This window comes from Euprymna scolopes, chromosome 35 (genome assembly GCF_053919585.1).
Source record: "Euprymna scolopes isolate OS-2025 chromosome 35, ASM5391958v1, whole genome shotgun sequence".
Taxonomy (NCBI): Eukaryota; Metazoa; Mollusca; class Cephalopoda; order Sepiida; family Sepiolidae; genus Euprymna; species Euprymna scolopes.
This window is the reverse complement of record NC_136516.1, coordinates 40,273,015-40,287,270: the sequence shown is the minus strand read 5'-3', so window position 1 is coordinate 40,287,270 and position 14,256 is coordinate 40,273,015. Positions and strand designations below refer to the sequence as shown.

At 33.2% G+C, this 14,256-nt stretch overlaps 1 protein-coding gene across 1 annotated transcript in view; it reads right to left on the bottom strand.

Annotated features, from left to right (window-relative positions):
- Positions 1–272: 272 nt before the first annotated feature.
- Positions 273–14,256, bottom strand: part of LOC145259835 (uncharacterized) — a 45,339-nt gene continuing 31,355 nt past the window's right edge. The window contains exons 4-5 of the mRNA XM_080117662.1: positions 6,953–7,237; positions 273–1,117 (exon numbers count right to left, since the gene is read on the bottom strand). Coding sequence (XP_079973788.1) covers positions 531–1,117; positions 6,953–7,237 — 872 coding nt within the window. The 3' untranslated portion in view covers positions 273–530. The remainder of the gene's footprint in view (positions 1,118–6,952; positions 7,238–14,256) is intronic.

The window sequence follows — 14,256 nt, the reverse complement described above, 5'->3', positions numbered from 1 at the left end:
CACACGCACGCAACACACTTGGACGATCACGGAACGTAAATAGACTGGAATAGTAACAAATGGTTCAAATACTAGAGAACCCCACTATAGACATTTAGTAACACGACGCACAATCACGCTACGTTTATATGAACACCATCCCATAACATTATAGTAATATGCAGACAGCAAAAATCACCTCTTGCGTCATCTGCAAGTATGTTCTGAAAAAAGGATTAAAATTATAATTAAATTAAAAATATTTCAATTAAATCAAAACGAAGTACAACATGTTTAAATAGATAATATTTTTATTCATCGCCATTTTAAAATACACCGAATAGAATATGGATTATTTTTTTAATATTTTTGTTAAAACCTTAAAAAAATAAATATCCGTATAACTTTCAAACTTATATCTTTCCGACAAAATGAGCGCTGCTTTTTTGTTTGTTTGTTTTGTTTTGTTTGTTTTTGTTTTTTTTTTGTTTTTTTTTATTTTGTTGTTGTTGTTTTTGTTTTGTTTTTTTAACGGAAACAACGTCCATTTGTTACGGCATGTAACCATCGCACATCGACCGGAACTGGAACGGGTAATGCTGAGCCCTGAACACCAAATCCTCGTAAGTCGGTATAGTAATAATATTGCTACCAACAGAGTCGCTGCCCATGACAGACAGGAACTCTGGGTTCGTCCAGACGTCCTGGCCGACGTTAATAACAAACAGTTCGATGCCCTGTCGTACCATTCGTTCCACTTCGGACAGCAGTTCACCAGTGACCGCCGTGGCGGCCGGGTCTAGGAAGATAACGCCGACCCGTCGGGCCGTGTAACCGGAAACGGCATCACGATGCTCCGCGTACTGGAAGTCATATCGCATCTTACGCACAACATCAACGAGGTCGGGGGCGCTTCTATGTCCAATACCGGCTGTCATACTGGTGCTAGATCCGCCACCTCTCAAGTCCTGGGGTACTCGGCTGATGGGAATGTTTAAATCCTCTGGACAGTAAGCGTGAGAAATCACTCCAAAACGGCCGTATCCACTAAATGGGAGGAGGTAATCGATGAACTTGTAGATCATATTGGTTCGATAGGCTCCCATCGATAACAGATCGAAACCAAAACTAATAATACCTAAAAAAAAAAAAAAAGAAAAAAATATATATTTAATTTTAGACAAATCTATACTCCAAGAAATTTGGTGTGTGTGTGTGTGTGTGTGTGTGTGTGTGTGTGTGTGTGTGTGTGTGTGTGTGTGTGTGTGTGGATATTCATATTAAAACCCCCTTTTTTTCTATTTATTTAAAAAGAAAATACAACATTGTTATGTATACATTAATCTGCAAAAGAACTCGCTAATTTGCATATTCTTTTAAATATTCATTTAATGAATTCCCTATTAGCTTTTTCGGTTTCCTTATGGGATGATCATCTTTAGTTAACTATTACGTGTAATTATATTCATGCAGATATTCTACATGATTTATACTTGCATAATATTTGCGTAAAAAGGTTAGAGTAAAGAAAAAACTCTTTCTATATGTATTTATGTATACGTATATATTTTTGTGTAAAAGATTTTACCTACCAAACTCGTCTGTCAGTTTTTGGTCTGTAGACATGACACTTAATCTATAAGGTATTCGAACCCATGCGAAACTTTATTTGTGGGTTTTAGTCGGGAAAAATTGGTGCAAAAGTGTGGAAATTAAAATAATGGAATTTGCCAGATGAAGGTCGAATGTATGCGTAACGTAATAGCTATTCGTTAAGGTTATAATTTTTAACTTTGCAACAAACATGCCTTCTTAGCTGCGGCATTAACATCAAAGGAAAAAGTAAATCGTAAGCTAAACGTTTTTGGTTTCGATTCTCGGTTGTGGCGTGCAAGTCTTTATTTTTTTTTTTACTTTTTATATTATTACTATATATTGGGTCCAATATAATAAATACGAAATCTGCATGAATCAAGATATCACCTTGAAACGTATTATATGGCCGGGCAATGCCGGGCTGCCTGCTAGTATTGTATAGACACGGACTATAGAAGTTGAAGTGTTTTTAAACATGACTACCACCGATTGACAAAATGAAAACTAATAAAACCTTAATAATGTCTTTTATATATATATATATACGAGGGGCGTGCAATAAGTAATGCCCCTGACTCACTTCCCATAGTAGTACAGCAAAGAAACTGGGCACAGTTATTAGTCTTTCTCTATATAGGAACCATCCAGAGTTATGCATTTCTCCCATCGTTTGATGCAGCTCTGGAGAGCGTTTTTGTGCGTTTTTTGTCCTCCAACCACGGCGTGACTTCAGAAATCAAGGCTGCATCATTTGGGAAAAGCATTCCTTTCAAAAACAACTTCATGGCTGGGAAGAGGTGAAAGTCAGAGGGTGCAAGGTCAGGATAGTAGGTAGGATGGGGGAGGAGTTCATAACCACACGCCCGTGCTTCTGATCTGGCGACATGCGAGTTGTGGACCAGAGCGTTGTCCTCTAGGAGGAGGGTACCTTCGCTGATCTTGCCCCGCCTCTTGATTTTGATAGCTTACCTTAATTTCCTCAAAAGTGAAGCATAATAGGCTCCTATAATTATGGTACCCTTTGCCAGGAAATCTGTCATCACTACTCCGTCCTGGTCCCAAAAGACTGTGAGCATGACCTTGCCAGCGGGGGGCTGCACCCTTGCCTTTTTGGAGGTGGCGAGTCTAAGTGCTTCCACTACATTGACTGGGATTTGATCTCTGGATTAGAGTGATGGACCCAGGTTTCATCCCGTGTAATCAGTCTTTTGAAAAACTTTGACTTATCTTCTTGGCACATCTCCAAATTCATCCTCGAGCACTCAGCGCGTTCTCGCTTCTGGAATGGTGTGAGCAACCTGGGAATCCATCTGGCAGACACCTTATGCATATGCAAATGGTCATCAATTATAGTTTCCACAGATCCTGTACTAATCTGACATCTTGGGCTATTTGGCGAATAGTAATGCGCCGATCTTCCAAAATGGCAGCCTCAACTTGACGGAGAGATGCCTCATCAATGGCAGAAGGGGGGCGACCAGGTCTGTGAGCTGTTTCCACAAACTTCCGGCCATGTTTGAATTCACGATGCAAGCGTTTTACAAGGTCATATGATGGGGCATTATCACCATAAGTTTCTTTCATTTCATCAAAAGTCTCCTGTGATGTGCGTCCTTTCAAATACAAAAACCGGATCACTGCTCGATATTCAACAGGCTCCATTTCACACCTGACTCAGTTCAAATACCTGTAAAACAGAAACCACAATTAGTTCAGAGCTGTAATTTGCCACATAACCCATAGAGATATAAATCATTGCACATGCAAACTTTCAGCTAGATCAGACAACTGGAAGTGGGCCAGGGGCATTACTTATTGCACGCCCCTCGTATATATATATATATATATATATATATATATATATATATATATATATATAAATATATATATATATATATATATATATATTAGACAGACATTCTTAAAGACAACAGAAATCTTTTTTTATTAAAAACGTTATTATAAAATAGAAGATTTTTCTTGTCTTTAACAATATCTGTTTAAATTTAAAAATTCTGCCTAAATACACGTAATGTATATATGTGTATGTATGTATGTATGTATGTATGTATGTATGTATGTATGTATGTATGACCTTGTTTCTATATATGTGTAGAACGGTTTCTACCAAACTACTGTCAATTTTTGCTCTACAGACTGGAAACTTGATATATAAAGCATTTGCATCTGTGGAACAAATTCGATTCAATTTTATCCGGTAAAAATAGCTGCTAAGTGGTTAAATGTTTTTTTTTTTAAATTAGAACTTGACATAAATCGACTTACAGTGTTCATCTCCGCATGCGCTAATATAGATATACACGTTAAATAAGGTTTTTTTTAAGTTTTGAATCCATTTGTCCATAGGTCATGTGATAGCTAAATTTTTTGGTTACGATACTAGCTGATAACACGCAAGTTATACTTGTTTTTTTTTTTTTACTTTTAATTTCACCAATATATATTAGATTCAATATAATATTCAATATAGAATTTGCTCTATAATAATAAATACGAAATCTGCATAAATTAAATTATCATATTTAAGCGTATATTACATAAGAGCAACGTCGGGCGGCCTGTTATCTAATATATAAAAGGCTATATATCTGTCTGTCTCCATATTTTCAAACTCTATCTCCTCGGAAACTAAAAGTCGCAGGTGATTGGATTTTGTACAGACCGTCCTTTTATGGGTCTTTAGCCGGTTAAAATTGTTTTTAAGGGATCAAAAGTGGGTCAAAATTGAAAAAATCGTTATACATATTGTACATTCATCTTAGTTTATTCTTAATTTTTAATGTCCATATGCGTGTCACGTTGGTACAGTAGTGTCCAGCTTTGAATGCTACAGTTCCGGTTTCGATTCTTACTGATGGCACCCAAATACTTATTTTTTTTTACTTTCGAAATCACGGCTCTATAATAATGGATACGAAATCTGGACAAATTAAAATATCATATCTAAGCGTATTTTACTATTTTACGCCCGGGCAAAGCTGCCCCACCCACCCCGCTGGTTTATATATAAATCTTTACCACCTCTGAATATACATAAACAAACAGTCTTTGAATGTAAACCCAACGTAATCATATCAGTCTCATTTCTCCTGGTTACTGGATTCTCCTCTCTAGAAAACGTACGAGCCCTGAATTGTGAAGGTTACTTTTCCGTAGTTTCTATGTTTAGGTTGCAGCGTTGAATCTGGTTAGTACTTGTGAATTAGTGGAACTCTCCGATCACTTTCTCTTGTTGTTCGGCACGGAGTTGCGCCCCTTTGTTAAACATTTTCAAAGTTATCATATTAGTGAACGAACGGATGTTAGCGATTGTAAATAAGTACGTAGATTTGTTTGCAGAATATTTCAGAACAGTACTAAAGTGGATGACAATATAGGAATTCCAGGTGCTTTAGGCGCTCTCCGCTTGTCCCGGCATTGTTTCCAGTCGTCCCGGACTTCTCCTTGCCACTGGACTCAAGCAGTGCCAATTCAGGAGAGGTGCTGTTAAGGATTGCGCAACACTTGCCTCACAATTCTACGTGCAGCTACCTTTACGTGAGATATACATTGTCTTTCGAGACTAAACATAGGCTTCTATTTTTAGGCAATTTATGAACTTGTAGAACATATTGGTTCGATAGGCTCTCATCGATAACAGATCGAAACCAAAAGTAATAATACAAAAAAAAATCAAAAATCAAAAATCAGTAGTAATACAAACATGTTGTAAAAACATTATTTTCATAAGAGCTTTTTTTATGATAGAAAATCATAATAATGTGTTTGTTAAAACGATATATTTTTATCTGAAGAGCAAAAGAAAAACATTTCTCATTGAGAAGTAAAAGTTTAATTTTCGAAAGCTTAGATCAAAGTAAATTGTATTTACCAAATACCTTCGATAAGTGTCCAGACTTTTTTTGTATGGACACTTTTATTGATAGTACACACCAAGGCCACTTCGAAGTAATCTCCTCCGGTTGCAATGCACTTATTGTACCGTTCCAACAACTTCTGGAAGGCGCCATGCAAGTTCTTTTGTGTGAACATGTCAATGATCCTCGTCACAGCCACTTTCATCTCCCCAATTGTCTCATAACGACAGCCTCTGGGGGTTTTCTTTGGGCTTGGGGAATAACAAAAAGTCATAGCGAGCAAGGTCTGGACTATAGGAAAGGTGATGAACTGCCTTGATGCCCATCTTAGTCAAATAGTCTATGCCAAGGATGGAGTTGTAGCCTGGTACATTGGCACACATCTTCCGTATCTTCAGTTCCTTATAAATGATTTTGTGTACAGTTCCCACACTGACATCAAACTGCACACTTACTGTCTCTATAGACACACGACGGTCCTTATCCATGAAATTTTTTCTTTTGCCAATCAACTCTGGTGTTCTGACTTCCTTACTACTCCTACACCTCATCATCTCTCCCAGAATACCTGCCTTCCTTGAATCTCTTATGCCACTCAAACACCGATGCTTGATTCATACAAGATGGTCCAAAAGCAGTCTGAAGCATTCCATACGTTTATGTAGCATTTTTCCAAGTTTAAAACAGAATTTTATTGCATATCGTTCTTCTAAAGTGTCCTCACGTCCCAATTGCATTTTGGAAATTCGCCAGCTGTGACAATCAGGCTTTAGTATGGTATATTCCAATTCCTGCTGTAGCTGTTCATTTGAACCTAAATCATGAAAATTTGTCAGTCATCTAATAAAATGTATAATGATAACATACTGAATTTTCAAGAGAGTACGACAATTTTCAATGTCTGTATAAAAAAGTCTGGAAACTTATTTAAGGCACCTCGTATTTTAACTAAAAGACTTGTTATGATTTTTCTATGAGAAAAATCGGCACATGTGCGTTAGTGCGAAGGTACATTTTTTTTGGTTTTCAGTTTGGACATTTGGAGAGTGCATAGCTGGGGAAGACAAGCGTAAATCAAGAACAGACAACTCTATTTTTCGTTATAAGTTTCTTACATTAATTTTCTCCATAAAAAAGCATGCATTTGAAAATTTCAGAATTTTGGCGTTGTTACGAAATCAATAATAAAAATCGCTAATTTTTGTTTTAAAAAAATCTGTATTTCGTGTTATTATAATTTTCTTAAATCTATTTATAATACAAAAAAAACACACGCATTCATTGTTGTGAGATTTTCGATTAATTCCTGAAATTGCATTTATCTGCCCTTGCTATGCACTCTCCAAATGTCCCAACTGAAAACCAAATAAGTTGTACCTTTGCACTAGTGCACAAGTTCCTTTAAATCCTCTTACGAAATCATATTTAAAATAAAACAAAACTACGAAAGGAAGACGAACGAGATAAATATTGAAACAAATATTAAAACAAATAATTACTTGGCGCTATATGTAGAGGTCTGTGTATACGAGGCCTAGACGGATATGTCCAGCTGGGAAGTGGTCTAGTAGGTACCACGGCACGTGTTGTTGTTGTTCTGGGTTGCGGTGTTGTCGCTCGGGGTGTCGTTGGACGCGGTCGGGTCGGACGTGGCCATGTTGTACGCGGCCTAGTTGGACGGGGTGCCGATGTTCTCGCCCTTGTGGTTGGATATACTACCGGTGTCCGTCTTGTTGTCGGTGTTGTTCTGGGAGGTCGTGTTGTAGAAGGTATTTCCGGTCTCCCTGAAAAAGAAAAAAAAAATACCATCTTAACGTGATGTAACTATTTGATTAAAAGTTTGATGTCAACCACAAAGTAAAAAAAAAAGCGGGTCGTCCTTTTTTGTGTACGCTTCACTAAACTGTCGCCAGGTGGCGCTTCTATGCACGCTAAAAGACGGAACAAGTCCATTCGTTTCATTCCATTCAAATTGTTTATTAATTTAAAAATTAAAATTATAATATTGTTAATTCAAAAAAGGTTTCGGGAAAAAAAAGTCCAATGTTGTTTTTTAATGCGAAAATAATTTTCATTTAAATTATTCAATTGTGTGAAAAAAAATCCACTTTTACAAAAAAATTCAATAAAATGTTCCGGAAAAAAAATCGAATGTTGCTTTAACTTAAAAATTGTTTTATTAAAATTATATTTTCTTACGCAGACTTTTCAATAAATGTTTTCCCAATTATATATTGATGCATTTTTATACAATAAATGCTTTGCTTTTCAAATATTTTTGTATTCGACAAAATATCTTATTCGTTATTTATTTGCCGTGTTATTTAACCATGAAGAAATTGGAGTTATCGTCCCCTAACAATGGCGCCGTCTGTGTAATGTAGAAATGCCAAAAAGCGTGTAAGTAGTTCTTATACATATTCACTGCACAAAGTTAGTTTTTTTTTTAGGTTCTCGTGCATGTATTGTCTCCCTGTTTCTACTTTCGTATTTTCTCGCTCATATGCTCCTATCCCGAATTCCTAGCAGTGGGTCGACGTCAGTGGACTCACGAAAGTAGAAATAGGCGGACAAAAAGTACATGAGAACCGTTCTTTTTTAGTTTAACCTACTTCAAATTACGAGGGGCGTGCAATAAGTAATGCCCCTGACTCAGTTCCCATAGGAGTAGAGCAAAGAAACTTGGCACAGTTATTAGTCTTTCTCTACATAGAAACCACCTAGAGTTATGCATTTCTCCCATCGTTTTATGCAGCTCTGGAGAGCGTTTTTATAGAACACCCCAGGTTGGTCCTCCAACCACGACATGACTTCAGAAATCAAGGCTGCATCATCTGGGAAAGGCTTTCCTTTCAAAAACAACTTCATGGCTGGGAAGAGGTGAAAGTCAGAGGGTGCAAGGTCAGAAGAGTAGGGAGGGTCGGGTATTTCATAACCACACGCCCGTGCTTCTGATCTGGCACATGAGAGTTGTGAACCGGAGCGTTGTCCTACAGGAGGAGGGTACCTTTGCTGATCTTGCCCCGCCTCTTGATTTTGATAGCTTCCTTTAATTTCCTCAAAAGTGAAGCATAATAAGCTCCTGTAATTATGGTACCCTTTGCCAGGAAATCTATCATCACTACTCCGTCCTGGTCCCAGAAGACTGTGAGATGACCTTGCCAGCGGAGGGCTGCACCCTTGCCTTCTTTGGAGGTGGTGAGTCCTAGTATTTCCACTGGGCTTTGGTCTCTGGACCATAGTGATGGACCCAGGTTTCATCCTGTATAATCAGTCTTTTGAAAGACTTTGACTTATCTTATTGGCACATCTCGGAATTCATCCTCGAGCACTCGACGCGTTCTCGCTTCTGGAAAGGTGTGAGCAACCTGGGAATCCATCTAGCAGACACCTTATGCATATGCAAATGGTCATCAATGATAGTTTCCACAGACCCTGTACTAATCTTGACATCTTGGGCTATTTGGCGAATAGTAATGCGCCGATCTTCCAAAATGGCAGCCTCAACTTGACGGAGAGATGCCTCATCAATGGCAGAAGGGGGGCGACCAGGTCTGTGAGCTGTTTCCACAAACCTCCGGCCATGTTTGAATTCACGATGCAAGCGTTTTACAAGGTCATATGATGGGGCATTATCACCATAAGTTTCTTTCATTTCATCAAAAGTCTCCTGTGGTGTGCGTCCTTTCAAATACAAAAACCGGATCACTGCTCGATATTCAACAGTCTCTATTTCACACCTGACTCAGTTCAAACACCTGTAAAACAGAAACCACGATTAGTTCAGAGCTGTAATTTGCCACATAACCCGTATAGATATAAATCATTGCACATGCAAAATTTCATCTAGATCAGACAACTGGGAGTGGGCCAGGGGCATTACTTATTGCACGCCCCTCGTAATATAAAATTATTGCACAATAAAAATAATAAAATTAAAACAAAAATAATTTTTCTTATTTCAAATTATTAAATCAAATAAAGATCCATTTTTTATTTGATTACTACATTTAAAAAGTAATTTTTTTTTCATAATATTTTCAAGTTAAATTAAATTTTTACGATATTTTTGTTTAATAAATTGTTAGCTAATTTGCTAGAATAACTTTTTAAATGTAGCAAGCAAAAAAATTGAATTTTTATTTAAATTCGAAATAAGAAAAATGATTTTTTTTTATCTAATCATTTTTACTGTGCAATAATCGATATCAGTTTGAAATATGTTAAACTAAAAAAAATGTTAATGACCGTTTTATAAATAAAAAAATCTACTGATGTCGGCCCACTGCTAGGAATTCGAAATAGGAGCATGTGAGCGAGAAAAAAAAAAACGAGAATAGAAACATGGAGACAAGAACTACATGGGAATCATTTTTTCATACTGTGAGTCTGATCGCGAGATTCAACAAGAAGGTATTGAGTTCTTCCCCACTGCAAGAACTGTGAGACCAGGGGGTCAGAAAGTGAGATTGAGAAGTCAGCTCCCCCCCCCTATCATATCAAAGACCAAACTGTTGATTTTTTTTATGTCGGGCTTTACAGCTTGTGTGGTAATAAAACTTCTCAGATACACTTGTGATGTTAGGCTGTGTAAGGTGTTAACCGCCTGTTACTTCTTTCATCGGATTTTTCGATTACCAATATTTATCAAAGACATTCCGGCACCGGCACAAACCTATCTAAGAACACTGCGAGGCACATAAAGTACCTTCGTGTTAATTTTCATATTGGCCCAACCGTTTTGCAGTCTAAAGGGAACGAACTCACACACACAAAGTTCTTTTTATATAATAATTAAAATAATAATAATTATTATTATTATTATTATTATTATTATTATTATTATTATTATAATTATTATTTAAAAATCACTTTGTATGGTTGAGTTCCTTCCTCATAGATTCCGATACGGCTGAGCCTATCTTTTGCAAATTTCACACAAAGATAATTTATATGTCTGGCAGTGTTCTTATATATGTATTGTACAGAAATTCGTTCGATAAGTATCGAAAATCGAAAAAAATCAGATCCTAAAAATAGGCTTTCTTTCTTATAGATAAAATTTTTTACAGGAGAATAATTTACGTTACACCGGCAAGGGAGACAATAAAATCTTGGCAAATCATTTCTTCTTTTAAAATACAGAATTATTAATATCTGGAGATACAGCTCAGTGGTAGAACATTCGACTGCAGGTCGAATGATTATCTGTTCAAGCCCGGATGTAGCTTACCATTTTATTTTGAGGTTTTCTTATTAATGAGTTCAATTTACGCTAAAAGGAGATACCATTTAAAATCGCCGCAAATTATTTCTTCGTTTGCATTTTTTTAAACTAAACATTTATGAGAAGTGATTTTTTTCCAGGGCATTCATCGTCAAGCCCAAATATCAGCTGACGTAATATTGTAAACAAACACGGACAGAATTTGATTAACATTATTATTTTTTTATTTATTTATTTTTTTTATTTATTTATTTATTTTTTTTTTTTTTTTTTGCGAATTAGTCCACCGGGCAAATAATTCCTCGTAATACATAATATTCAAGAGAGTATTGATTCTATAATACATACGTTATCCTGCATTAATTAAAATATCATGTTTACGCGTATTGTACGACCGGCCAACGCTGGGCGTCCTGCTGCTGCTGCTGCTGCTGCTGCTATTATTATTATTATTATTATTATTATTAATTTTTTTTGTGGTAGTCGCAGTAGTAGTGATTAAATGTCTATATACGAAACCACCGTTAGTTTAGAATGTTACTAAACAGCAAATGTCTTTATTATATTTCGTTTTCTTGTAACTAGAGTAAACAATCCCATTGGCATGGTTCTCTTTTGCCACGTGATGGTGGTTTGGTGGTTAACGACATAGATTAACGACCTGGGTGTTCCACAATCGAATCTAGTCCGTTCCACAAAAATCACTTTCACTTAAGATATTGGTACGATGTCTTTCTAGAAAGGATTCTGACTAAGAAAATATCGGGGAAACCAATATAAACAAAAGAATCAGTGGATCCATATGATATGATGACGAATACAAAATAAAAATATGGCCATTCAGACGATTTAGATTATTTGAAAATGTTACGCATTCCGTGCGTACAAGAGACACATAACGCGTCATACGTCACTTGCAGACAGATTAAGATAATAATAATAATAATAATAATAATAATAATAATTATAATAATAATAAATCCGATCATCGCTTTTTTGTTTATGCTGGACTTCTCTCTGGTAAAGTCGCTTAATTAGTTGGATATTATTACAGATATGTCATTTAGCGCAGATGTAAATGCATTCGAAGTGGGGGAAAAAATAGCTATAAATATAGAGAAAGCGAATGATCACTAGAGAAACTAGATAACATTCGAGATCTCGTGAGAAACACGGAGAACGTTTTAGATCACGTGGTGATGTCACGGCTGTACCAAAGAGAAAGTAAATGTTGTAAATGTTGTTGCTACAAAAAACGAGCGAGTCGGAGTTATTTCCTATCCTTTGTCACAGTCTCCTTTAGGACTGAAACTGCACGCAACATTTGTTGGTCAGTGAACAACGTTACAAACGTTGTCGGACTTAGATATGTGTCTGTTAAGCACTACAAACGTTCACCCTCCCAGGTGTTACCTTATCTCCGGCAAAGGTTTAGATTATTACTAATCACTTGACATTCTTTTTCTTGGGAAAATTACTTTTGGCGAACACGTTGCAGTGAGCTGCTAACCGAGAAGGAGTAAGAGACCAATGGGATGCGTTTCGTAGTCGAAAGCATGCTTATTGAATATGCTTGCTTTTAAACGGAATTCAATGATGTAATAAATCATTTTCGTGGGAAAACGGCTTATCAAGATACAATAGAAGACCTTAATGGTTGCGGTATTGTGGGTGTGTTGTAGAACATAAAAATGACATTTCACTTGAGTTCAAGTAGGCACATAAAAAAAACCTGAAGAGGGATTTGTCATTCCCAACCTGCAAAGAACCTAATATGCACACACACATATATATATATATATATATATATATATATATATATATATATATATATACATATATATATATATATGTATGTGTGTGTGTGTGTCCATATTAAGTTCTATATATATATATTAAATATAATATAACACACATATATATATATTAAATATGTATATACGCATATATATAAGAACCTAATATGCACACATATACATATACATTAAATATGTATATACGTATATATATATAAACATTGATATATATATACATATATTATTAAATATATACATATATTATTAAATATACATACATATATTATTAAATACATGCATATATTATTAAATATACATACATATATTATCAAATATACATACATATATTATTAAATATGTATGTATATATATATACATACATATATTATTAAATATATATATATACATATATATATAAAGACATACATATATTATTAAATATATATATATATATGCATACATATATTATTAAATATATATATATGCATACATATATTATGAAATATATATATATATGCATACATATATTATTACATATATATATGCATACATATATTATTAAATATATATATGCATACATATATTATTACATATATATATGCATACATATATTATTAAATATATATATATGCATACATATATTATTAAATATATATATATATGTGCATACATATATTATTAAATATATATATATGTGCATACATATATTATTAAATATATATATATATGTGCATACATATATTATTAAATATATATATATATATCCATACGTATATCATTAAATATATATACATACATATATTATTAAATATATATATATACAGACATATATTATTAAATATATACACATACATATATTATTAAATATATATGCATACATATATTATCAAATATATATAAATACGTATATTATTAAATATATATAAATACATATATTATTAAATATATATACGTACATATGTTATTAAATATATATACGTACATATGTTATTAAATCTATATACGTACATATGTTATTAAATATATATAAGTATATATTATAAAATATATATAAATACATATATTATTAAATATATATAAATACATATATTATTAAATATATGTATACATATATTATTAAATATATATACATATATTATAAAATTTATATATACAAACATATAGTATTAAATATATACGCATACATATATTATTAAATATATATATCATCATATATTGTTAAATATATATACATACATATGTTATTAGATATATATACACACATATCATTAAATATATATACATACATATATTATTAAAGATATATACATACATATATTATTAAATATATATAGATATATTATATATATACATATATTATTAAATATATATACATATATTATTAAATATATATACATATATTATTAAATATATATATACATATATTATTAAATATATATATACATATATTATTAAATATATATATATATTATTAAATATATACATATATTATTAAATATATATATATATATATTATTAAATATATATATATATATTACAAAATATATATATATATATTACAAAATATATATATACATATATTATTAAATATATATATATATTATTAAATATATATATATATATTATTAAATATATATATATATATATTATTTAATATATATATACATATATTATTAAATATATATACATATATTATTAAATATATATACATATATTATTATATATATACATATATTATTAAACATATATACATATATTATTAAATATATACACATGTATT